Source organism: Buteo buteo, chromosome 1 (genome assembly GCF_964188355.1).
Source record: "Buteo buteo chromosome 1, bButBut1.hap1.1, whole genome shotgun sequence".
Lineage (NCBI taxonomy): Eukaryota > Metazoa > Chordata > Aves > Accipitriformes > Accipitridae > Buteo > Buteo buteo.
The window spans coordinates 29,554,797-29,580,548 of NC_134171.1; the positions used below are offsets into that span (position 1 = coordinate 29,554,797).

General features: G+C 44.5%; 3 protein-coding genes across 13 annotated transcripts in view; 2 read left to right on the top strand and 1 right to left on the bottom strand.

The window, feature by feature from the left end:
* The first annotated feature begins 2,366 nt into the window (after window positions 1-2,366).
* SLC10A4 (solute carrier family 10 member 4) lies at window positions 2,367-5,080 on the top strand. Of its 2 annotated transcripts, none has more exons than XM_075041446.1 (3): window positions 2,367-2,820; window positions 3,292-3,433; window positions 4,123-5,080. In XM_075041446.1, exons 1-3 carry the CDS (start codon window positions 2,435-2,437, stop codon window positions 4,636-4,638), a joined length of 1,044 nt encoding a protein of 347 aa, XP_074897547.1. In that variant the 5' UTR covers window positions 2,367-2,434; the 3' UTR covers window positions 4,639-5,080. The 2 variants fall into 2 exon arrangements, with proteins under 2 accessions (XP_074897547.1, XP_074897540.1); XM_075041439.1 differs by having other exon boundaries at window positions 2,372-2,820; window positions 3,223-3,433.
* Window positions 5,081-5,355: 275 nt separating this feature from the next.
* Window positions 5,356-8,181, top strand: ZAR1 (zygote arrest 1). The gene is made up of 5 exons (XM_075025471.1): window positions 5,356-5,917; window positions 6,041-6,312; window positions 6,398-6,490; window positions 6,581-6,655; window positions 6,731-8,181. Exons 1-5 carry the CDS (start codon window positions 5,356-5,358, stop codon window positions 6,872-6,874), a joined length of 1,146 nt encoding a protein of 381 aa, XP_074881572.1. The 3' UTR covers window positions 6,875-8,181.
* A 2,020-nt stretch (window positions 8,182-10,201) lies between these two features.
* The window catches only part of FRYL (FRY like transcription coactivator), a 176,641-nt gene continuing 161,090 nt past the window's right edge, over window positions 10,202-25,752 (bottom strand). For 7 of the 10 annotated variants that reach the window (XM_075025546.1, XM_075025526.1, XM_075025516.1 and 4 more), the window contains 6 exons: window positions 23,434-23,532; window positions 18,687-18,755; window positions 15,309-15,326; window positions 14,253-14,363; window positions 12,671-12,867; window positions 10,202-12,300 (listed from right to left, as the gene is read on the bottom strand). In XM_075025546.1, coding sequence (XP_074881647.1) covers window positions 12,042-12,300; window positions 12,671-12,867; window positions 14,253-14,363; window positions 15,309-15,326; window positions 18,687-18,755; window positions 23,434-23,532 — 753 coding nt within the window. In that variant the 3' untranslated portion in view covers window positions 10,202-12,041. Of the gene's footprint in view, window positions 12,301-12,670; window positions 12,868-14,252; window positions 14,364-15,308; window positions 15,327-18,686; window positions 18,756-21,445; window positions 21,488-23,433; window positions 23,533-25,752 lie in introns of those variants that run through there. The other 3 variants (XM_075025507.1, XM_075025493.1, XM_075025557.1) reach the window with 2 other exon arrangements.

Here is a 25,752-nt window from a genome sequence, read left to right on the forward strand (position 1 = left end):
AAATATGCCGGGTGCTGGCCGGGGTGACGGTACTCACTGGACAGACAATTAGCGAAGCACATCGGCTGGGTTCAGACTTGGCTCTCCCTGAAGTCAGCAGTACTGCTCTTGTTTAGACAGAGAGTTAAGTTTGAATTTCAGCTGATAGATTTTAAGAAAAATCGCAAGAGGTCTTGATTTGTTACAATGCATTCATAAAATTTCCCACTAGAAACGCTATAGTTCAGTGACCCTTGAAACTGAAGGTTACGATGACTGGGTGGGCTCTGAAAGAGGACGCATCTGCTTCACGGTATCTAGGTTTACTGAACTCCTCCTATAACTGCCTATACGATATATGTCATACGTTATGACACAAAAATATCTTCCCACGCCCAGCCCTGCTCAAGCAGGGAGTCTGGGGAGTGACACTGGGAGATAAAACAGGAGGCCTGGCCTGTGCCCTTCACACCTGCTTGATAAGCAGCCACCTCGCACTCTGCACGACTGACCCAGCCTGGGCTTGCCCACAGTGAACCCCACTTGGTCACGCTGCAGGGAAACCGCACGGGCATTGCTTACAAACCAGGGAGGGTATGATAAGCAAATGACCTGCACGTTGTGAAGCCAAATATTGGCTACATGAAGGACGAGAGAAGATATAGCAGTGGTTAAGACTTTAAGAAGCACAATAAATATACTGAAAGCATTTTTCTGCATATGCAGACCTGAAAATTAAGTCCAGAGAACATTGTTGGCTCAGAAGGCCAAATGGACACTGCATTCCCCTCCTCTAGCAGCAGACAGAGCCCCGAAATATGAATGAACTAAAGCAATCTGGGTCCTATTTGGTTGTTCAGCTCTGATGACACATCTTCCCTGTGCTCTCCCTAGGCTAATGACAAGGAAACAAATACAGGCAGAACAATACTGACCTTGGCATCGTACTGGCAAAGTTGCCGTACCTGGGATTTTGTCACTAGGTACTACTTGCACTTCTTGTGTCACCTGTGCCCCAAGTAAGAATTAAAGGTTTAATAAGCAAACAGTGTTTTTCTCTTGAATCACCAATAATTTCTACTCGAATCCTGGGACAGCCTAAAATTTTACACAGATAAATTTTTGAGAAACTTGCTGTCTGACGGAGCTTAAGGCAAGCAGCCGTTTAGGGCAGCTCCCGTAGGCTCTCTCCTTAAATTCGGTGCATCCCCCTTGAGCTGCGACCTGAGACGCTCCACGCGGAGCAGAGCGGCACGCTCAGTGTAGAAGCCAAGGGGCAGTGCCTGGGGATGCTATGTGCTGAGCCAGCTACTTCCACCCAGGTGTGGTGACGTGAAGCAGCGGCTGCGACCCCTCTACATCCTCTGAGTGAAAGAAGAAAAGATGGTTACGCTCCCGAGACATGGCCAGTAGCGGTGCCAACGGCACGGAGTAAGCGTCACCGACATCCATCCTGCTCTCGGAGGCTGCCCTCCTCTCTTGGGAGCTCCTGCCCTTGTGAGCCCAGCCTGGCGTCCCATACAGCGCTTCGCTTTTGAAGGAACAGGGCGACACAATTATTAAATGAAAAGTATGAAATAAGGGAATCGTGAATGTTGTAAGCACAGTTTTATGACTGACAAGACTATAATTGCCCTTGGATGTGATTTTGGGGTGATGGACTACATTTCTCTCCCTGGTTTGAAGATTTGTGTGCCTGCAGGCTTGCCTGCTTCCTCCACCTGCACTGACTGCCCTGTAAAGGCATCACCTCTCCTTACAAGCTTCTGGGACCCCACCAGCAGAAAGCGGTGCCCCCTCCGACCTCCTAAAAGAACCTTCCATCCTTCCTCACCCATTCCCACAGCCTTCACAGCAGCCAGCAATTTGCCTGGGGGGGGTTACGGACGTACGAGCCTGGCTGTCCCTCAGCAGCGGGGCACCGGCGCTGCCCACCCACGCCGGGTGACACCGGGTCACTTTCGGATGCCGCCGCCGAAGTAAATCCCCCGACAGCACAGTTCCTCCGCCGGAAAAGCCGGGCCCTGCCCCGACCCTCGGGAGGACGCAGGCGGCCGCGCCGGCTCCAGAAGCGGGCTGCCGGCGGCCGCACCGCGGGGGGGTCCGGCCGTGAGCCCCCGCCGCCGCCTGCGCTTCCCTCCGCCGGGGCCGGGCGGCGCTGGCGGCCGAGCTCTGCCCGCCGTCGAGGCGGCAGCGAGACGCCGCCCACGCCGGGGGTGGCCCCGCGTGGGTCCGGGGACGGGCGGGCGGGCGGCGCCCGCAGCAGACGACAGCCGGCGCGCAGGGACGGACGGCGGCCGCAGCACGACCGGCAGCGCCCGGCCGGGCTGAGCCGGGCCGGGATGCGGGCTCCGCCGGCCGCCGCGGCGAGCCGCCTGCGCCTCCCGCACTGAGGCTCCCCCCGCTCCTCCGGGGCTCGGCGGGGAGCCGGCGGCTCCCGGGGGCCGAGCAGCCCATGGCCGGCTCCGCGCAGCCGCCGGCGGCGGCGGGGGGCGGCGGCCCCGACGGCGGGTCGGTGTCGGGGGGCGGCGAGGCTTTCGGGGACCGCTCCCTCAGCCAGGGCTTGAGCGTGCTGGTGGGGCTGGCGCTCTGCGTGACCATGCTGGGGCTGGGCTGCGCCGTGGAGCTGGGGCAGCTGGGGCAGCAGCTGCGGCGGCCCGTGGGGCTGCTGCTGGCGCTGCTGGGGCAGTTCGTGGCCATGCCGCTGCTGGCCTTCCTCCTGGCCCTCATCTTCGCCCTGGACGAGGTGGCGGCCGTGGCTGTGCTGCTGTGCGGCTGCTGCCCCGGGGGCAACCTCTCCAACCTCATGTCGGTGCTCGTCGACGGGGACATGAACCTCAGGTAGGCGCCCCGCTCCCCCTCGGCCCCAGCCGGCCGGGGGGGCTGCGGCGGCCCCGGGACGCGGGGCGGGTTTGCTGGGCACCCACCGGCGGTGGGGCCGGGACGGACGGGCACGGCGGGGCTGGGAGCCCCCGGCGCCGCTCTCCTGCCTCTCCCGGGGCGGGCGGCTCTTACACGGGCCCCGACACACGCCTGCTGCCCCCCTCCCTAAAAAGCCTGCCTGCCTGCGCCTCCGCCGGGGCGGCGGGGGGCGGGGAGAGGGGCTCTTGCCGTGAGAAACGCCCCGGCCGGCTGCAGAGCCCCCCTCCCGCGGGGGCTGCGGCTTCCCGGGGCTGCCCCCCCCACCCCCCCGGCGGGGCGGGCGGTGATGCGGTATCTCTTCGCTGCTGTCCCCCGGCGCAGCATTATCATGACGGCCTCGTCCACGCTGCTGGCCCTCTTCCTGATGCCCCTCTGCCTCTGGGTCTACAGCCGCCACTGGATCAACACGGCCCTGGTGCAGCTGCTGCCCCTGGGGGCGGTGAGCCTGACGCTGGGCAGCACCCTGCTGCCCATCGGCCTGGGGGTGCTCATCCGATACCGGCACCCCCGCGCCGCCGACCTCCTGGTTAAGGTAGGCACGGCCCCGGGGAGACGGGGCGGGGGGGACACGGACGGCCACGCTGCGGTGGATGCCCGGGGATGCACCGGCCACGGGGCGGGAGGGGGGTGTCCAACGGCAGTAACCTTTCTGGTCCCTCCGAACCGGTGGTAGCTTCACACAGGCATATTCCACTCCTTTAGGTGGAATATAAGGACTTAGAAGCCTTGAAATGAAACGGCGGGGCAGAGTCGGAAAGTGAGGGAAAGGGCTGGTTCCCCCCCCCAGCGCATGGGAAGGAGGGCAGCACGGCACTGCACCCCGGGAGACACCCCGGGGCCCTGGAGCAGAGGCATTCCCCCGCATCCTGCTCTCTTCCCCGCTCCCGCTGCGCTCAGGGTTAGCAAAACCAACCCACAGGCACAGCAACAACAGGCAAACAAATTAGGTTAATTACTAAAGGAAAAGTGAAGCACAAGCCCTGGCTCTCTAGTTTCCTAGCAAGTCACCCCAAAGCAAGGTGGTGGATGGCGATCTCAGCCCTCTCCTTTCCCAGGATATGATCAAACACCACCAAAGTCCCGAGCCAGAAGCAAACCCGGAAAGGGCAGTGCAACCACATTTTGCAGTTGAGACTCTCTATCAAAGCCTCTACCTGCTATGCTTATGCTTTTAAACTAATAACCCCCGTGTTGTTTATCAATGTCTGTATCTGTTGTCAGATTTCCTTGTGGTCCCTCTTGGTGACTCTGGTGATCCTGTTCATCCTGACTGGGACCATGCTGGGCCCAGATCTGATAGCACATATTCCTGCATCTGTCTACGCCATTGCGGTGCTGATGCCTCTAGCGGGATACGCCTTGGGATACGGCTTAGCCACTGTCTTTAAAATGCCCCCACACTGCAGGAGAACAGTGTCTTTGGAAACAGGGTGCCAAAACGTCCAGCTCTGCACCGCCATCCTAAAACTCACCTTCCCCCCAGAGCTCATAGGGAGCATGTACATGTTCCCCTTGCTTTACGCGCTTTTTCAGTCGGCAGAAGCGGGACTCTTTGTGCTGGTATACAAGATGTGTGGAAAAGAGAGCTACAAACAAGATACGCTCGGTGAAGAGGAAGACACGGATATTTCCTACAAGAAACTGAAGGAAGAGGAGGTGGCCGATACTTCGTACGGCACAGTGACCACGGAGGAGCACAACTCCATTCAGATGGAGGTGACCCAGACGGCGCTTTAGGCGAGATAAGAAGGTGACACCCGGGAACGAGCGATGTGTGTTGTGCTTGCAACCGGGCTGGGGCCGTGCTCGCCGCGGCGAAAACGGAGCTGCCCGGCCTCCATCGTTTCTCCAGCCGCTCCCATTGTGCAAGGTGATGTGTTGTTTATTACCGTGACAGTTGTATTTCCTCAAAAATAAATATGAAACAAATTTCAACAACAAAGGAAAAAGTATCACTGTGACGCAAACCAGTAACCGTACGTCTTCGCGCAAGGAGGTTCCTGCCCGCCCGAGTGCAGCAGGAGTGGGTAGGAGGAAGGAGCCCAGCGTTTGGCAGAGGCGAAGCCAACGCGGCGCCCGTGCGGACGGACGGGCAAAGCACCTTGCGCGCGAGCATCTCCGTGCCTCCCACCCGCTGTAAAAGCATTTTGTGCTCGTCGTTCTCACCGCAAATACATGGCGAAGCTGAACCAAATCCGTGTTCCCCCCTGATTAATTCCGCGGGGGCAATTAAGGGCCGCGCTGTCTGGTTCACCGGGGGTGCTGTGCTGGGCGGGGGGGTGGTGGTGGGGGTGGTGGGGGATGCCCTGCCCGAGGCCCCGCGCCGGGCGGGGATGGGAAGGGGCCGCCGAGGCCGGCGCCCGTCGGGGGCGGGGGAAGCCCGGCCCCGGCCCCGGCCCCGCCCCGGGGGTATTTAAGGCCGCCCCCCCCGGGGGTTACCCCGGCTCTGGCGCCATGGCGGAGGACGCGATGGAGAGCTACCTGTACGCCGCGTACCACCCCTACTCCTACCGCTACCCGCCGCCCAAGGGCAAGGGGGGGTCGGCGGGCGGCTGGCGGCCGCGGGGCGGCGGCGGCGGCGGCTACTTCTCGGGCTACGGGGAGGCGGCGGCGGCCGCCGACTACTTCGACAACTACCAGCGGGCGCAGCTGAAGGCCATCCTCTCCCAGGTCAACCCCAACCTGACGCCGCGGCTCCGCAAGGCCAACACCAAGGAGGTGGGCGTCCAGGTCAACCCGCGGCAGGACGCCTCGGTGCAGTGCTCCCTGGGGCCCCGCACGCTGCTGCGCCGCCGCCCCGGCCCCCCCGCCGGGCCGCGGCCCCGCGAGGCGGAGCGGGAGCAGGAGCGGGAGCAGGAGCAGGGCAGCCCCGCCACCACCAGCACCCGCGCCGTCCGCTTCCCCCGCACCATCGCCGTCTACTCGCCCGTGGCGTCCCGCAGACTCACCGCCTTCCTAGAGGAGCCGGAGCGCCGGCCGCAGCAGGAGGAGGCGGCGGCCGCCGTCGAGGAGGAGCCGGAGCGGCCGCCGCAGCAGGAGAAGGAGCCGCCGGCGGCGGCCGTCGTCGAGGAGGAGCCGGAGCGGCGGCCGCAGCAGCAGCAGGAGGAGGCGGCGGCGGCCTCCGCCGTCGAGGAGGAGGCGGCCGCGCCGCGGGAGCAGCGGGAGGCGGAGGCGGCCGCCGTGCGGGCGAGCTGGGAGAAGCCCCCCGAGGCCGGCGCCCAGCCGCTGGAGCAGCGCCCGGCCCAGCCGCTAGGGCAGCGCCCGGCCGCGACCCCGGAGCCGCCGGCGGCGGGGCCGGAGGAGAGCCGCGACGAGAAGGCGGCGGCGGCGGCAGCAACGGCGCGGGCAGAGCCGGCGGCCGCCCCCCAGAAGCGGGATCCGGCGGCGGGCAAGACCCGCCTGCGCTTCCAGGTGAGGGCCGGCCCGGGGAGGGGGGAGCGGGGCCGGGCTGGCCCGGGAGACCCCCGCCGCGTGGAGTAACGGCTGTCCCCGGCAGTTCCTGGAGCAGAAGTACGGCTACTACCACTGCAAGGACTGCAACATCCGCTGGGAGAGCGCCTACGTCTGGTGCGTCCAGGGCACCAACAAGGTAGGGCAGGCTCGGGTCGGACCGGACCGGACCGGCCGCCCCCCGCCCACCCACCCCCGCTGACCCCGGCCTCCCCCCCGCCCCCTCCAGGTCTATTTCCGGCAGTTCTGCCGGACCTGCCAGAAGTCCTACAACCCGTACCGTGTGGAGGACATCACCTGCCAGGTAAGGGACCCCCCTGCCCCGCCCCGGGCCGCCCTGCCCCGGGCCGCCCCCGCCGACCGCCGCCTTCTCCCCCAGAGCTGCAAGCAGACGAGGTGCACCTGCCCCGTGAAGATGCGCCACGTGGATCCCAAGAGGCCCCACCGCCAGGACCTCTGTGGGAGGTGCAAAGGGAAGCGCCTCTCCTGCGATAGCACCTTCAGTTTCAAATACATCATCTGAGTGGGATGGGGGGGGTTGGTTTGGTTTAGGGCTCTTCTAGAAAACCGCAAGGAAAGCAGTCTTGGGGGTTTTGTTCTTTTTTTTTTTGGTGGTGGTATTGTTGAAGGTACATGGTGAGGTGTAGCGAGGAAAGCATGCAAATAAAAGTATTGCAAAGCACGCTCAACTGATCAGGTGAGTTTGTGCCCAGCTCAGAGGGTGCATATTGCAGCTTCTGGAGCTTGCACACGGGAAGAGCCTACAAATATGTTTTGTAAATCAGCAACGGTCTTGGCGGCAGCTGGCTCAGAACCCTGTAGAACTTCAGGTGGGAAAGGATGTCACTGCTCCTACCCTTGAACTAATCAAACGCTTGAAGGTAACATCAAATTGACATCTACAGTAGGTAGTAGAAAATCATTCATGAACAAAACACCTAGTAGTATTCACCTACTGTGCACGCTTCTATTACATGTAGGAAGTCTCCTGCACGTGTTCTTCATCTCTAGAAAATGATTGAGAAATCTTGTGTTGCAACTAGGTCACTTCCGGTGCAGCTGGTCTGCATCTTGTTTTGTAGACTAAAGCCAAAGAAAGTTTTTGGTTGCTGTGTCTTCAGGGACAGGTCTCTCAAACTGCTGGGGAAGGGAGTCACTGATGTTATGGTGTCTTGGTAAATGCGTTGCCCGTTTTTACTTCCACAAGGTTATCGAGAGAAGTGACACTTCAAAGGCTCGCAGCATGGTAACTGCATCTGCCTGGCTTCCTCTTGTGCCTGCAGAGGATGCGCAAGAGCTGTGCACTTAATGGCTTACACCTGAAGAGTTTGATCTAGTTATGGTTTAGGTGTCTGCCAGCAGGGAAGGATCAAACTCCTGCACCCTTCTGGGGTTGGATTCGCAACTAGGAGTTGTACTTCTAGTGTTTGGTAGTAATGGCAGAACCAGTGCGGTTACTTCCGGATGATGCTTTCTGAGGCCTGTTGGTGCTGTCAGTGGTAATGGCCTCTGTAGGGACACCACGCTTCAGCAGAGAGTTACAAGCTGACTCCAGGACTCTAGCATCACCATCTGAGCAGATTCACAAGCTAGTAAAACCTACATGCCACTAGTCTACCCTGTAGCCAGGGCATTGGGTAAACTTAGAGGAAAACATACTTTTCTGAGAATGCTAAGCTGTTAATTTTGAAGTTGAGCATAATAAAGCACAAAGCCTTTTGCAGAACTCTTGACGTAGTTTGTATTTGGAAAGACTTAATTTTTCTTGGCTATAACAAACTTAACCTACACCTGTACCCAGCCTACTTGAGACCACCCTTAAAGGCTAAAGGGGGAACCAGTCTGAGCCCATGCTGTGTAACTAACTCAGTTCCAGATGGTCTTGCATCTCTAAATGGGAGTTAGTATATGGCAGGGTAGGCAAACATTGTCCTTTGTATCAGCAAATGTCCATTTAGAGGGGCAGTGAGTGTTAATTCTGTAGGCTTAACTCCTCTTGCTGTAGGTTCCTGCTTTATTTTAACATGGCCCTTGAACTTGCTGCAGTAACTAAGGCTTAATGCCTCAGCACCAATTTATTGCCAAGTAATTTTATTTTATTCTTGCTTCAGTCATTATTATAGCAGCATGAGGCATTCTGGGAACAAGTAGACCTACCACCCCCAGAATGGGGTACTGCTTTATTTTGTGCTTCTACCTGAAGCATTTTCCATTATATCACAGGAAAAGAAAATATCCCTTGCTTTACCGGCTCACTCAGACTTTCACAGTAAGTTCTGTCCTTGTCCTGTTTGACTTGAGAAGTACAACTGCAGGTGGGCAGTTTTTTCTGTTGTGGATGTGTGTGCCTTGTACTCGCCTGTACGTAAAGTAACGAGCAGTGGCAAGTCTCCTGCTTGAGGGGAGACACAGCTGAGGCCACCACTGCAGCTGTCTACCCATGGTCTGCCTCAGCTTGCAGTTGCCACTGTGATCTGGGATGTCCTTATTTCTCAGCATGTTTCTCTCTTAAGGATGTTCTTCAATGTCTTTTCCTGTTTGCCTTCCCCATTCTAACCACCAGCTGTAGTCTGTTCCTGCTGGCTGCAGTGTGGGAGACTGTGATGAGTCTGTGCACCTTGGTGATGAGTTTGAGAAGTTAAGCTCTGTGCCATGTCAGTGCGAAGTCATACAGCAACTCACAGCAATGTAAGCAGTTGAGTGCTTCCTATTTATACAGATGTCCTTGCAAGCATTGCTTTGAGGACTGCTTGCTGTGACTATGGTGACTCTTATGCAATTACTATCAGTAATAGCCCAAAGTGAAATTTAGTACAACTTAAGAGTTGCCATCCCCACTAACTACAGTCAAAGCAGTTGCTTCTGTTTGTTTGGTAAGATGTAGAATAGGCTGAGCCCATCTGAACTGTACAGCATGCTTCAACAGCAACTGGTCCAAACAAGCAGTGGCTAAAGGCTCCAAGTGGCAGGTAGTGGCAAAGAGCTGCCCCTGCTTTCATCAGCTACTGCAAGGTTTTGAGGCTTGGAGGAGTGGAGTGCAGTGGGCGGCAATATTAAACAAGCTTTCTTTCATCCTGTAGCATGCCTCGGTTCTGCAGGGAGCTCTACATGTTATTCCTCTTGCATAAATACAAGCAATGCTTTTACTGCTTGATGCCAAAGTACAGTTCTGTATCCTTTTCCACTTTACTGCTCTGTCACATCCTTGACAGCATATGCTGTGTATCATGGGCACTGGTTGCTGGACTCAGCAGAAAGAAGGAAAGCTACTCATGACCTATGTGATTATGCAAAGCAGAAAGGAACAGCCTTCGTGCTGCCAGTTCTTCAGAGATATCTTGAACTTGCCCTGTACAGCTTTTTCATGAAGAGATTCTTTTGCACGTGTTAGCTCACACGTGCAGTGCTGTATTTGCTGCATCCTACAGAAGATGCCTGATGTTTTGCTTATTTCTAGGCAGCTTTACCATAGCTTCAGATTTGGCACACACCTGGCACCAGGTAATGCAGGGTGACAGCTGAGAATGAGTAATATTGGAAAAGCTTCATAAAGTTAAAGCAGTGTCAAAGAAAGACAGTCAACTAGCATGGGTCTGCTCCATAGGGCAAGTTCCACTAGTCACTCTAACTGGAGAAACATGTATAACATAAGGAATTATGTATATAAATTCAGGTTTGAGTTGCATGAGAAATCCTTTAACAACTTCAGAAGATGCCTAGGAAAATGCTGTTGCATTGACAGCACATAAAAGGAAAAAACATCATTTCAGGGCACCCAGGCCTCTATTGTCAGTGTTTAGTCTGTTTAGCTAAAGTATCGAAACTCTAGCTTGTAAAAATACACAAAATGACAGATACAATGTCTTTTATTTTTACAAAAAAAGCTGGTAAAAGATGATGTAAATAAGAGTGTAATGCACCACTAAATAAAACTACTTTCCCCCTGTAAATACTTATTAAATAAGAACACCATCTACAGTACCACAAAAACCATCAAAATAATTCAATTTTATCAGGGACAGGGGAAAAAAAATACAGTGATTATGGATGTGCCTTGACCAGTTACAGAGCTTGTTAGGTTAACATAACTACTGTCAGCAGTCCAACAGCGTGCACAGTGCCTTCAATTAATGCATTTCAGCATAATTACATTTCTAGTGGGGTCCAATTCCCCCAAAAAGGCAGAGCTAAGAATTTCAATTCTACATTCTAAACTCTGGAATTAGAGCCCATTAAAAAAAAAATCACAGTGGGTAAGAGATATATATAAAAATACTGGGTGTTCCTTTCAAATCACAGGAATCATGGGACTACATTCTTTTTTCTCTGTTTTTTTTTTCCTTTTTTTTTTTCTTTTTTCTTTATTTTTTTTTTTACAAAATGCTATTGGTTTCAACAGAATCCAGTTTGTTTTATGCTACAGACTTTGACACTGAACTATGAGTATATTGCCTGTTTGCATGTTTTGGTAGTCAGTCTTTTTTTTTTTTTTCTATATAGTCCCAATTCCTTAGGCTTGAGTCGAGTCATGAAGATGCATATACATGCATTCAAACTCCTTGAACCCTGCAGACTACTCAGACTGCAAGTAACGTATATGACTACTGATAGGGAGAACCCCCCCCTTCCCCTCATAGCTTTATACACCTACTGTCTTAACAGTGCATTGCACAAATTTACAAGAAAAATACTGGTTTTGCACTATACAGTTTCTAGAATATATACAGAATAAAATAAGTTAACTTCTAATGAGAATTGCTGATGGGCAGCATATATCTTTAATATACATTTTAAAGTCTCTGCAGGCAGCTACTTTTTGGTTAGTTGTTATCAATATTTGTAACATAAGCACTGATCAGAGAACTGAGCAGCATTCCAATAAAGTTAACAGATATATTATTTCTTTTAGAAACACTGGGAAATCCCAGTTTAAAATATTATTAAATGTCCTAACATTTACACACTATGAGGATTAGATCTAATAAAATAAAATTTCTTCAAAAATAATCTTGCAGCTCTTTTAAGCATGCTCTGAGACCTTATTTAACAATCATCCATACCTTCAAAAAACACCTGTCACATAGCCATACATTCTAACTCACACACATTATTTCCTTGTTACAGACAACAAAAGAAAATAAAACATTGAGAAGTCAATGGTTTTTGCAGTCATAAGTCTACTCATTCTACTCATGTTTGACTGCACATTCTTCATGACTTTGCAAAGTGTGTCATTAGGTATTAGTTGATGATTATATCTACCACTGCTGGAAAGCCAGGAAGCCTTGCAGGTCTTCAGCCAAAATGAACCAGCCTTGATTTTAGCCTCATCCCACCTGCGATATTGATTCAACCTTTAGAGGCTGTTGCTGCAAACACCATTTATAGTTCTGTTACAACAGAAGATAATGCACGTGTATGCATTACATTTAAGCCCTTTTCCTTTCATGTAGTTTTTATACATAAATTTAATAAAAAAATACTACTGCCACACAGCTACTGTGTAGAAAGAGCAGTCAAGTAAGATGTTCACTTCAATTTTCAGACTTATACTTCCGGTGAAACAATTTCTTGCTGCGATGAAACTGTGTTGGTTGTCAGGATTGCTGGAGGTTGGCGTTTTTTATGAAAGGTGCTCAATAATAGTCTGAAGCATCTTCATCATCAGTTCTTTTCTAAATGACAGCTGTTCAGAATCCAGTGCTCACAAGATTTATTCCTGGTCTGATTTTCCCTAGAAGCTGATAGGATTGCACCATGCGTAGAGACTCTCGAATTTCTAGATTAAGTTCCATCAGCTTTGAGCTGGCCTCAGACATATCTTGGTTGGAGCCTACTACTGCAAAGCTACCAGTTTGACCAAGCGTCTGATGACGGAAATATATGTGCAGCAATGTTTGAACTGGGTCATCTTCAGAACTGCCAAAGATGTCGTGGGGCCAAATAGATCTGTAAACACACAATTTGGATTTAAATGTTAAAAAAAAAAAAAGTTTAAATGTTTAAGTATTCTTGTTCTGTAAACAGACATTTGAACGGAAGACATAGGAAAACACAAGAAATTCTTCCATAGAGTCCCAACAGTTAACAGTATCATTTTCTAAGAGATAAATTCTAAAGAACAAGTACTACTAGAATTGCTTCTTTTTAAATTGCAAAATGTGTATGAACAAGCTGTAATGAAGCAACAGTTCTTGTCCTTTTCAAAAAGGACATCTAGCAAGAGCTGAAAAAACCCTGGAATAGTGCCTATCCCTATCTTTAAATTAAAAAGGCCCATTAGCAAACTTGGGTCTAAAAGCAATCCTTAAGCACTTACCTGAAAGCCTTGACCTGTGCTACAGCTGACACAAACTCCTTGTTTCTCAGGGTTTCAATGAGAGAGTGAATAGCTGTTTCTGTGCTAGCTTGGGAAGCCTCTGCAATTTCAATTTCTTCGATGCCGCTATCAGACGCAGCCTCAGCCTCTTTCAGACAGCTCTCCAGAAGAGCAAGTTCTTCAGACATGTTTATGACCTAAAACAAAATGAGAGTTACCTTTTCTAGTTTAAAAGTATTTTCAGCCAAATTAACTTTCAGCAGATCAGACTTAAATTTTTCCTCCTCTTTGGAATCATAAATGAGAGGCAGAAAAAGTACATCCAAATATTTGCTGCTGTTGCTTAAGTATGCAGTTAATCTAATGGCCTGAGCGTGCATGTCAGGTATTTGGGCTTTCCCTGATTAAGTTTCCACCTTACTTAGTTCTTTTAAAATTGGTTTAAAAAAATACATTTCTCCCCATATCACTTAATAACAATTAAACTGACAAGAAGTATTAAACACTGGGGAAAAGTATAGCAGTGATTGTGTTATTACAAGGACAACTTAAATATGAAGAAAAAATCTGGAAAACTGGTAACCCAGCAGAATAACTGTAGTGCAGCCAGTGTATAAAATACTATCTTCAGCTTTAGCTCCAATGCATGAGAAAAAGACAAGGTCTTCGCTCAGAATATGATTCTACATCTGACTAACTTAGGCAAGAAGTAGGACTGGTGTGATGCTGAGCTTCCACAACATTCTTCAGACAGAAATGAACTCACTTTTTTTGCAACCTCTACAAAAATCTGGAAATCTAAGCAAGGAGCATGCATCACTTTTTCCAAAGCTACTAAAAACCCAAAGGCTTGCACTCCGCTTTTTCATTTTTCCTCCCTACTATATCAAGCAAGACCAGCCCTATTTTTTTCCTGCTACCTCTATTTATTGCATTACAGACCCAGTGGAGAACTTTCAGAAGACATTATTAGTAGCATAATGCATTCAGATTAACTAAATTAACATCACATATGTACCACGTGCACAGCTGAAGGAGACATTTTACTTCTAAAGTTAGTACAACTAAAAACCAGGCATAAGATGTCTAGAACACATTGCTAACTGGTAACTTAGGATGGGGACTAAGGTTGCAGAGTAATTGCACGGCAGCTGAAGTGACACAGTTATATAAATCAGCTGGTAGCAAGTGATGGTGTTCGCAACAGGAAACACTGGGCTGATGGAAAGGGGCTTCATCACAGAACTCTGTTGATTGGAGTTGATGTTCCTTGATTGTAGCTTGATTAGAATACACCAGGAGCGCTACTGAAATATTTTAAATCCTCATCACTGGACTCCCTGCATTCCTGTCTATTTAAGAGCTTTCAAGCTGTACAAAAATCAACACAGATAATTGAACATCTCAGAAAATTCTTGCAAGCTCTACTTAAATCTTTTATTAATTGGCTATAAAACAGCTGGTACCCTCCTTCAGTTTCTAAAAAGATGTACTGCTGATGGAAATGTTATCAAAATGTATTTTAAATGGTTTGGCTTTAAAATGTCAACAATTAGTAGCTAAATAGCATTGTTTTCATTACCTCTGCTTCTTTTTTGATTGTTTTTACTTGGCTGATGAGTTTGCAATAGGCTTGGAACAGAAGCAGCAACTGGAAATGCAACTTGTATAGCCTCCGACACAACTCCAGCTCCTACAAATGTAAACAACATTATTATATTCAGGAAGTGCAAAACAACTACTATCCAATACAAGAGACGATAAATGACAACTTCTTCAGTATAGAATGTGCAAAATTAGTTACTTGGTTACTGAAGAAAATGCCAAAAAGATTTAGAAGCTAATGTAGCAGGAAGCTAATGAAAAGCAGATGAAAGCTTCATTCAGTTCTAGATTTACAGGTACCCTCTCTCACATAGGTTTAAAGTTTACTTTTTAATAAGAAGTTACATTTCCAAGAAGGGGGTTGGGGTGGGATGTGAAGTGATTCAAAAGGCATTTTGAAATGTCATGTTCCAAGACAGAGTTTCATAGATCACTTACTTTTATTGTTGCTATTTTACTGTTTTAAATTCAAGATCTAATATTCAAAAGAAGCAGTTGTGGTCTGTAAGTATGGAATCTTTCATAACCATTAATATAAATGTGTAAGCACAGTATATAACCTGGCCCTTAGCTTACAACTGCCTGATGGAGTAAGAGGAGAATAATTCCATTCTTGGAGGCAAGAATAATGTTTCCTTTATAAAAGGTAGTTCTGATTCTATTTTTGAAAATACCACGTGATATATTCTTAATGAAATGAAACAGCAGCATTAACTTACGCACTGTCTTGCTTCCATTTTTATGCATCTAAAACACTAGTCCAAGTGCTGACAGTGTTAATACTGCTTCACATACAGACATAAAAGCTAGTGCTAATGGAATAATCCTCTATAACGTTCTACTAACTACAGGATCCTATTATCTACAAAGGACCAACAGTTCAATGGGTTAGATGATGCAAAATTGAAGCACACAGCATTTTTGTAATAGTCTATGACAAGACATCACTATGTCACAAATGAACGAGACAGATGGAGACCAGTTTGGTGACTGGCATGGTTAAGTATTTGATAAATCAAGAACTGTCACTTACTGCTAGAATTTCCATTTGCTAAGCAAGAAGATGAGCAGGTCACAAAAATACAAAGAAAGAAAAAAAGATCAAGAATTAGTGTAGGAAATAATTTTAATTAGGGTAAAAGATGTCCCAGGTAAAATGAAGGAAGAAATACAAGTAACATGCTCCAAATACACCCTGAATGGAAAAAATTAACAGGCTGAATTTGAAGTGAAATTCCTTGCTGCTATAACTAATGATAGATAGCATTGTTGTCCCACAACATGAGTAACATACTTCATTTACAACCCTCTCTGGTCTTTATACATTGTGTAGTTTTAAAGGTATGCAAATTTAAGGAAATCAGAATGAAGACACTTAGGTATGAACATCTGTACAATGCTTCTTACTATTCTGTACCTCTATAGTTTAAACAAAAATAATGCCTTTAAAAATTGGAGATTTAATGTTAATTTAGAATTTGAATCCATTTAGAAAATTCTTGGTTTTGCTAAACTTAATTCTCAACACCTCACTGTGAGATTTCTGTAATTTAACTGCACTTGGTTTTTACAAGCTATTTCAGAAAAACATTTGGGAAAGAGGGACAGGGAGAGAAATCAGCAGAAAATACATTTTTGAGCCTAGGGACAGGAACTTCACTTCTGTGCTTTGTACAGCACTAAGCATATTGACAGCATTTAAGCAAGTACAGTGGTCATAGTAAACATGAAGATGTAACCGATGCCTGATTCCAACAGGCAGAAGCAGCTGAGCTTTACTAAGCACACAGTTACACACAATGTGTATAGTAAGTTATACATGATGTGCTTAACAGGCTATAAACATTGCATGTTTTTGTTCTGTAGCCTGTATTATCATATACATAGCACAATTATTATATAAGCAAAAACTTCTGATGCCCAGAACACTGCGAAGAGGTAAGATCTTGAACTGCCAAAGTCAACGAGAATTCTACAACTCACTTTAATGAAGCACAGAGAATCAGATTTTGAGGAATGGCAGGGTCGATTATTTAATATTTTTAGGAATTAAGTTCCAGTGTTCTTTAAGCCAAGTCTCATTACTACCATAAGCCATAAATAATCCCTCTCCCCAAAATCACACCTTGATAGCTATTCTAAAAATTCAAGAGAGGTTTTCCTTTAAATTAAACAGCTTTGTACTGCGCTTCAGTGTCTTTCACGTAACTTGCTCACTTGAGAAATAGTCTGATTTTTCTGCCTGCCAGTTCTATACAAACAGTCTAGCCAGAGTCCAGATGCATTCTTTCAGGCTTTCATGTGAGTACTAATAGCAAAAATCCAATAATTAGATTTACTTGCAAGTCTGCTGGCAATGCATGAGCCAGAACAGAATTCATCTCACTATTCCTTAGCTGTATTGACCACAGTGCTAAAAATTAGTAAGAAAATCTTATTTGTGTTAGTGAATGAAAAATATCTGTTGAATGAAGCAGCTCTGTTTTCCTGAGCAAGACAACACTTACATATTTTTAGCCTTAATTGGTTGACTAGATAGACTTATCAGCCTCATGCTCCATTTACAAGGACTTTTAAAACAATGATCTTCTACTTGGTAACTTCTTAATCTCCCTCAAGTCACTGTAAGCTTCTGTGAATAAATTTAGAACTTCTGTAAATTGTGTATATTTATGAAGCAGGATAACAGGACTCTGCCTTCTCAATGGATACTATATATTAAAATGATTTTAACTGAACCTGCAAGTGCAAGGAGCACATAAAGAAAAAATTGCCAGCATGCCTTGCAGGCTAGGATCGAAAACCAAAATCAGAACAGGTCCCCACAAACAATCAATGTGAATGGTCATGTAACTCCTTTTCAGAGGCTATCTTCAAACCCTGCAGAAACAGGGAAGAACAGACAAAACTGCCTCACTTGGAATCCTGGATTTTCTCCATACAAGCTAAATGAAAGCCTGCATGTGGCTTTTGCTCCATTTCTTAGTTTCCTTAGCTATACAGTGGGAACACTAACATTTACCTTCATGGTAAGAACAGCTATGTTCTAACAGTTAAATGTTAGAACAGTTTCTTGGTGTATATAAACAGCATTCTAAATATGGACTGAAACACATAAATGCTGCTTCTTTATCGGTATATAGAACATCTACTGTATTGTAATAGTAAATGTTGTTACATATTTCTAAACACGTACCAGTCAGTATATGAAGGTGTAAACCAAGTGTAAAATGCGCTAAGCTTTGTGTTCATAGGCAAAGCAAAAATCCTTGCAAATGGTAGCAAATTATTTTGCTGTATTACCTATGCTTATCCACATGAAAATTTTTTTTAAAATGTGCAGCTTTGATGCAGTATAAAAATCAACAGTATATTCTCACATGTTGCACTACTCCAAAAATTCAGGTGCATTTTGTGATAGAATTAAAGAAAAAAAACATATATATGAGAGCAAATGAAAACTGTATAAAAGAAGAAATAGTCCATGCACGCAGTAGACATTTCTGTTGCTGAACACTACATTTTCAGCAGCAGAAACACGACCAAGTGCATCAATGAATAGAGTTCAGTTGAATAAAAGGAATAAAATTCCTCCTTTTTCAGCTTGGATTTGGGATTTTTGTCAAATTGTGATTGTGAAAAGGTAAGTTCATCTGCTACCTGCAATTCTGCTTTCTTACATCTTTCGCTGTTCCTATTACAGGACTCTAGATGGCAGATTCCTTGTACCGACTAATGATAGTTTTTGGATTTACTTTTTTATCTACAGGGTCATTATGCAGCTATTGTTTATAAAAAAAAAAGTCCGCTTTGGGAAAAGCTACCACTTACTATAGCAATTAGTAATATTAAACATGGATGACTGCCATGCAAATACATACAAAATATTGAACTAATATTAACAGGTTATGTCACCTATTGTTGTTAGATGATATTTTGCCAGAAGTGTTTAATGAGGTTTTTGCCATACTGCTACTTTACTCCCTGTTCCTTCCCACCCAAATAACGGCTCCAGAAAGGTTCTATGTATTTATATAGTACTAATTACATTAAATTCAGTAGAGGTTTTTGGCTAGACAGTTTATCTAAGCATATAAGCAGAATGCTAATCTTTTTTCTTCTAGAAACAGCTGCAGAAAAGCAGACTTGCTCGTACAGAGATGGTATCTAGTCTGCTTATCTACTCAGTGTTATTAAGTCTAGAACCCAAGACAGGTTGCCAACTTTTATTAAAAACAGCCCTTTTTATTAGACCACTACTTCATGAGAATCCAAGTTTCCAAAAGATAGGATGATAACTGTAATGAAAAGCTTTTCATACATTTTTAATCTCTCTGCAAATATTGGAATTTTTATGCAATAGATGTTTTGTAATCTCATATCCAGAGACCCTCAAATGACATACACCTACCTGGGCATCTGTGTTAGTGCCATGAATACCATCATCAGTACCAAATGTTCTTTTGCAGTCTTCTAGCCACTGCAAAATAAATACAAACAAGATTAAACATCTTCTGAAACAGAGCAAACTGAAGACTGTGCTAAAACTGCATAAGACACTTCATCAAGTCTTGCACATTCTCAGATTACGTAAGAAATTGTGATACGAAATCAGTTGTTTACCACTGTTGTTTCCACTAACAATTTCCACTCTGATACATCACTTTGTTGTTCTTATTGTGCCCCTTCCATTGTAAATTTCCTGTAGCCTTCATTACCCCTGATGGGGATAGTACACTTAGCATAAATACTAATCTGTGATTGAATTTGGGTACTGTTACAGTGAGACGTGTGGGAGGGTGGAGGCAGAAAAATCCCTTTCATTAAATGAGATCGTATTTTCTCTTTACTTACTGCACAAGGTTTACACCAACATGATTTCTCAGCATTTAAAATAGAGCACTGATTCAAATTACAGAGTAAGAATAAGCCTGTTACATTTCTTGGGACTACTTTAGAAACAGAAGGAAATAGAGCTCTCCTGTGTAACTAGATGCAAGTGCAGGTTTACTGGGTGGAAAAAAAAAAATTCTTCAATGGGAGTTTAGTATCACCTCCAGTTCATACAAGCCAGGGAGAGGAAGTATTCTCGTATTATACAATGCACATGCAGATTCTACTCTCTTTCATGAATATAGGGCTGTATTTAACCCCAGTTCCTATAGCAGACAACAAGTTTATTCATTTCAGTAGGTAATTTCTTCTAGCTTTAACGAACCATGCAAATTTAAAAGTGTTAATATAAAGCATTTGCAGAATCAAATATGTTATTGGACAATACGACCTCATCATCTCATCGACACCACCCAGGCTATTTTTCTGTACAGTGCAAACAACTGCAAGCATGAGGTAATTCAGGTATTACTGAAATGGGAATGCATCATGTTGAGATAAAGTGCAGATTATCTTCCGAAATGAAGAACAGGCTCTATACATCCAAAGAAGAATAATTCAACATTCTGTGTGCTTGATATCTTGAGTCTCACAGGAAATCTTAGTGACCTTTTTCTAACCTTTGTCTGATGCAAGAAAAAGAAAAATGTGATTTCCCATCTGCTCAATTTAATAAAGGTTACTTAGTGAATTAACTAGGCCTGTGTGCTTATCAAGAGGAGAAATGGAATTCTCTAAACACCGCGGTGTCAGTTTCAATTAGTGACATGGATACCAACATACACAGCAAATCTCATTTTTCTTTTTATCTGACAGCCTCCATCGGTAACAATGGAATAGGTTTGCACTGAAACAAACAGCATCAGCAATTGGGAACACGACAGGAAGCTAGTGTTTATTTTCACACACTACCCTTTTAAGATCTTTTTAAAATCTTAAAACCAGTCTGAATAAAGGGTGTGTCTAGAATGTTATGATATACATATAACCTTATATTTTCCATTACATTTATCTGATTCAGTATCTTTGTCCCTAATATACATATGAAGTCAAAGCAGTTTCCTTGCAAGGCAATAGAACCGTAGCTCCAAAAAGGTGACAAAATCAATTTGCTAAAAATTTTTACAAAATATATGTTCAGTATGGTAGAAGGACCTAAATTTTCTCTTTGGGAACAGCAGTAGATTGTGTGACAAAATGATCTTCATGTTTGCTTTACATCAATTTATGTTTTCCCCATATATCTCCTACAAAGATACAGGGTAAAAAGCATTACTGAAAGCGTAATATAGGGAAGTCTGCGGTTTGTCTTGGTCATAGCACAGGTTGGTTTGCCAGATTAATCCCCAAACAGACATCCCAAACCACCACCTATACTATAGGTACCTTTCTCTCTCTTATCTCAGTGCATAGGTAAGTGTTTCAAGGAAGTGCAGCCCAAGCCTCTTCTTACATTTGATTCATGTGAATGCCAGTACAACACACAGCAGTGATAGTGACAAACATAATCTATTAGGGTAAACTTAAACCAACAATTTTTCATTAAAGAAGTTAATGTACAGAATTTTCCAGTGGTTGATTCTAGAGGATACCAGATTAACATGCAAATTATATTTATTTAAATATCTATTAATTTATATTTATTTATTATACAATAGCCTAACCAGCTTAGTTTGATCATTTTTCTGCATGTTTCTATGAAAAAAGCAAGGATCTGCAATAAGCTTATGTGTTTTGCCTTAATACTTTCAGATTGAATAGGATACATAGCACAATTGCCTGCAATAACAGAAATTCAGATTTGACTTGAGGAAGTCTCCTTCAATCATTCCCTATACTCTGTTTACTAGGACAGAGTAAGAAAACTGATAAAACAGATCTGAGAAGTAGCTTTGGAAGATTCTTAGTCTACATATGCTATATACTACACCAATACCAAAAAAACCTGAGGACCAACAGCTAAAGAAATGCTTTTAAAAAAAGTTTTAGAAAAATAACTTATCTGAGATAATTAGTCACTACTTCTAAATTAACAGGCTAAATAAATACTTAAATAATGCACTAAATTAGCTAAATGACATGCTATCAAGAGTAAGAAATGATTGATCAAAGCTAAAAATTCCTTCCTTCTCAGTACTGTTTCTTTCTATTTATAAATAATTAAATAAAAATAACCCCCTGGCAAAATGCTGTCAGTTATTTCAGAACAATTCTTTTCATCCTGTAAGCCTTTTTTCTCTTCCAGTCACTCACAAATCCTGTGGCAGAAGACAGGCTGATCACAGAAACATGTTACCGGGCGCCCTTTTGACAGCTGCACTACAGAAAAACAACACTCTTTCACTATGATATAATGACAGAGGCTATCAAACTGATACCCATATTCCTCTATCAAGTAAAATACAAACAAGCTCTTAATATCCGGCATGGATTTATGTTGATATGATGCGTGGCAGTGTAAAATTAGCTAAAGATACATTAAGTGAATTCATGGCCATCTGAAAGGGACTGAATTTTAACTCTGACAAATCAACCAAAAAACACCATTTATCATTGCTATGACACACACACCCCTCCACACACCCCCACCCACAAGTTCCTCTCTACTCTGCCTCAAATCTTCCTGTCTGACCCTGGGGCAAATCAGTTCACCTCTCTGTGCCTCAGTGTTGCTCTCTAAAATGAGGAATAAAATACATTATTTTCTCATAGCAGTGATGACAGCGTTATGCATTGGAGGTTGTCAGCCATTAAATATTACATCGAGCAAGGTAATCTTAGTCATTAGATGAGCACTTTGTTTCTGATTAAACCTAAATGGCAAAATGTAGCTCATTATATTAGACCTCATGAGTTAGTTTACAAATAAATTCTTATTACCACAGAGCAAGACAAAAACCGCAGCAACTCTCTAGCAGAAATGCTGGCTTGGATCCTTGAAACAGTTTATCTACATTAACAGTGCTGTGTGGCATACTTCAGCATTGGTTTTGAGGAAACTGTGTTTCTTTTGAGATCCTTTCCACAAAAAAGTGGATGTATATTCTATTCAACAGAAGAGCTGTCAGCAATCTTTGCAAGGCAGAGGCCATCATTTCCTAATAAACTCAGCATGATCAAGAAACATGGAGCCACTTGTGCTGCAAAATACAGCTCTGCCAAGATGTCATGGCTTGAATTCTGGTTCTGTTTTGCATCACTCAAACTTCCCTATAGGGCCATTGTCATGGCCTCACAGGCTGCTGAGATCAGTAAAAAATTCCTTCAAATGCATGCTTAATTTTCCTAGGAATCATTTTCTTTCTCCAACAAAAGCCCCATATATTCTCTCTCTCCCCGCACCTGCAAAACTGATTGTAGATCCATGTTTTCTTTTGGCTCTTGAAATAGAAATCTTGCCTGTTTCAGTTTTTTGAACTTAGCGTCTTCCTTCCTGAACTTCACACAAAGGATCACAAAAACAAATATACAGACCCTTGCTACAAAAGTTTTCAACTTTTAAACTTTGTGTTTCTTTGCAAAATGGATATAACCACTAACATATACCTTGAAAACTAAATGGTGTTATTCTAAATAACTGACATAAACGTCAGCCTCAATGGGATCCAGTTGCAGGATGAAACACCTAAATTTATGTCTATGTACGACACAGCTGTTTAAGCCGCCATTACAGTCAGCAGAGATCCAGTCAACAAAAGAAGTCTAAAGACCTATTCAGCTGAGCAACAAGTCAGTATCTATATTAGGATAAAATGGATTGCTTGCTTGATTTCTTTTATTGTATTGACTTGATCCTTGAATACTATGGGTGTTAAGGTACTTAATTCACATACAGATAGTTATCTGTAAAATGTCTTAATCTGGAGTTGAAACCCCCACTTCTAGTCTAATAAAATAAGCCAGAATGTTTATAAAGAAAAAAATTACCACGATTTATTAATGTTAGTGTTAAAAATATTTGAATAAATTTTAAAAGAGGATTTTTAAATTAGGAATGCACTTTTCCCAATGCTAGTGCATTTGTGCAATGTTATATTTTCAAAATCAATTTCAGAAATAACATCCAACAAAAATGAATTAAACATAAGAAAAACCTCAGGTTCAGATTATACACATAGAATAGTGGGAACAAAAGGAAACAGGATTTTGTTTCAGAATTTTTTCCCACAGTTTCCTTTTAGAGACCCGTGTTGAGAGATAAAGACCTGCAACATTTCCTTGATGAGTAGGTTCTAATATTTTTTGGTTTGAAATGAGAGACTCACCTGTTCTGCTGCCTCTCTTTTGACATTATAGGTATCCAAGTGTTCTTGGAGCTCTAGAACACTGAACTTCAATGTTTCTAGCAGGCCACAAGACATTAGCTGCAAGATAAAAGCAATCACCTCTGTAGTTATGTAACATCTGACTATAATCCATGTAGTCTAGTATCTAAATTACAGAATATGAAATTCCAAGTCCACATTTGGAAAAACAATCAAATTAGAATTAGTTGGGTATAGATCATTTGTGACACCTTTAGTAAACTAACTCAGGTAGCTGTATCAGTTAAATCAGTGAACAACAGTTTTGATTCCAAAATAAGAAGGGCAGTACCTAGTTAACATCTGAAAGAGTAATTTCAAAGGGATTTTTAGATCTTTCAAAAAGAAGAATAATATTTGATATACACACAGCTAGTGTAAATAGAATAGCCTGCACCAGGAAAAAAGGTACTGCTGGATTGCTCCTGTAGCAACCTAAGGAGTGTCCAGTGAGGGTTACTTGCCCTTCTCAACACACAAACTATACCACCAGCAAAGGATTCAGTCTGTAGGAACCAGGAACTATCAAAGCAGCAACTGTTGGGTGTTTGAAGAATTTTCTACCATTAATGACTTTGCCTTTTTCAACATAGTTTCAAAATCTCCTTTACCTCAGCTTTGCTCCACGTAATTTCTCCCTGTAGTTTTATTTCCACATAGGTTTTTCTTACTAATGCTTCTCCTGTCACTTTCTGTAATAATCATGCCTCTAACATGATGCTTCCTCCCTCACACTGGTCATCCCTTGCACACATTAAGAGCTCTGTACTTTTCTCCAATCTCTTTTACCTGGTACCTCTTGGTCAGCTTGAATAGTGCAAGCGCAAGACTGTGATCACAAAATTGTGGCACAGAGAGTCACAGTATCCCACATTACTCAGGCAGGGGTGGGAATGATGCTTACATGTTTGTCCAAGTGCATCAAAATTATTATTCCACCACCACATTAAAACACTGCTACTCCCAACCTCTATGTAGGCATCCACCAAGCAGCAAGTTACAGCTCTGTGGGACGATGCCAGTCTGCACTCAATGTGTGCAATAACACCAAAGTGCAAAGAAGTCAGTGGGCATCTCACATCAGCAATAGGCCACGAGCCACTCCCAAATCGCTCACGAACCCGTGCTTTGATGTAAGGGGGCATCTTTCTGCTGAAAACTACTTTCTGAATGAAACAAACGCCAAATTTGAACCAAATGCCAATCCTGTGTGCATGAGTAGACAACACAAAACCAAAGATTTGTGCGTGAACATTATTTTGGATTAGCCATTCTTTCTTAGTGATAGATAAGTAGGTTCATTTCAGTTAAATTATTTGGAGAGGAAAGATTTACCTAACACAGTATTTGCCAATGTAACAACACTAATGTGTGTATATGCATACATATGCACATACATATACATACAAGTCTGTATACTTGTGTGCATATATATTCATTGTTCCTTTTTTATATTTGTATTTATATATATTTACTTATTTATTTTTTAAAACACACATGCTGTTATAGCTAGATAGTAGTGTAATTCTCCTGTGGCTTCTTATCCCAAACAAATTTCTTCTTTTGGTTAATTTCTACTGCTTTTCAAGTGGTGTAACTTAAAACAAAAAACGTTACACAGGGTTCCCTTGGAATTCACTATCCATATCATGCTTTTTTTGGTGCCCATATTCTAAAGTGAGAGTGTAAGAGCAGAATTGCCCCTTAGCACCAAGGGAAAAAAACAAATCAGGAGAAGACTCTCATACTGGGTCAAGGCCAAAGATCCACCTGTATCAGCAACCCATCTGACAATGTCTAGTAACAATTGCTTAAGGAAGGGAAAAACAGGGCAAGAGGTGGTGATCCACTTGCTCCAGAATGCTTTCTTAGACTCTGTCTGTTGTTCTGCATATCCAAAAACATATCCATGGCTATTTCTTTCATGAATCTCTTTAGCTGCTTTCTGAAAACATGAACAGACACTGTAAAAAAGGACATGGTTTCACAGTTTGATTATGTATCACATGAAGGATCACCTGTCTTTGGTTCTGTATGTTTTGTAAGTCACTGCTAGCTTAATTTGATCACCCTTACCATCAAATAAGACAACAATACAATAATTTCTATCACTTTTCCATGATAATCAAGACACCTATGGACACCCTTCTCTCCCTAAAGGGCTGAAAAATCCTAGCCTGCATACTCACATGGAAGCCATACCACATATTTCATAATCCTTGTGATCCTTCTTGGAACCTTTTCCAGTTCAACTGTATTTTCTTTGAGAGCAGGGGACCA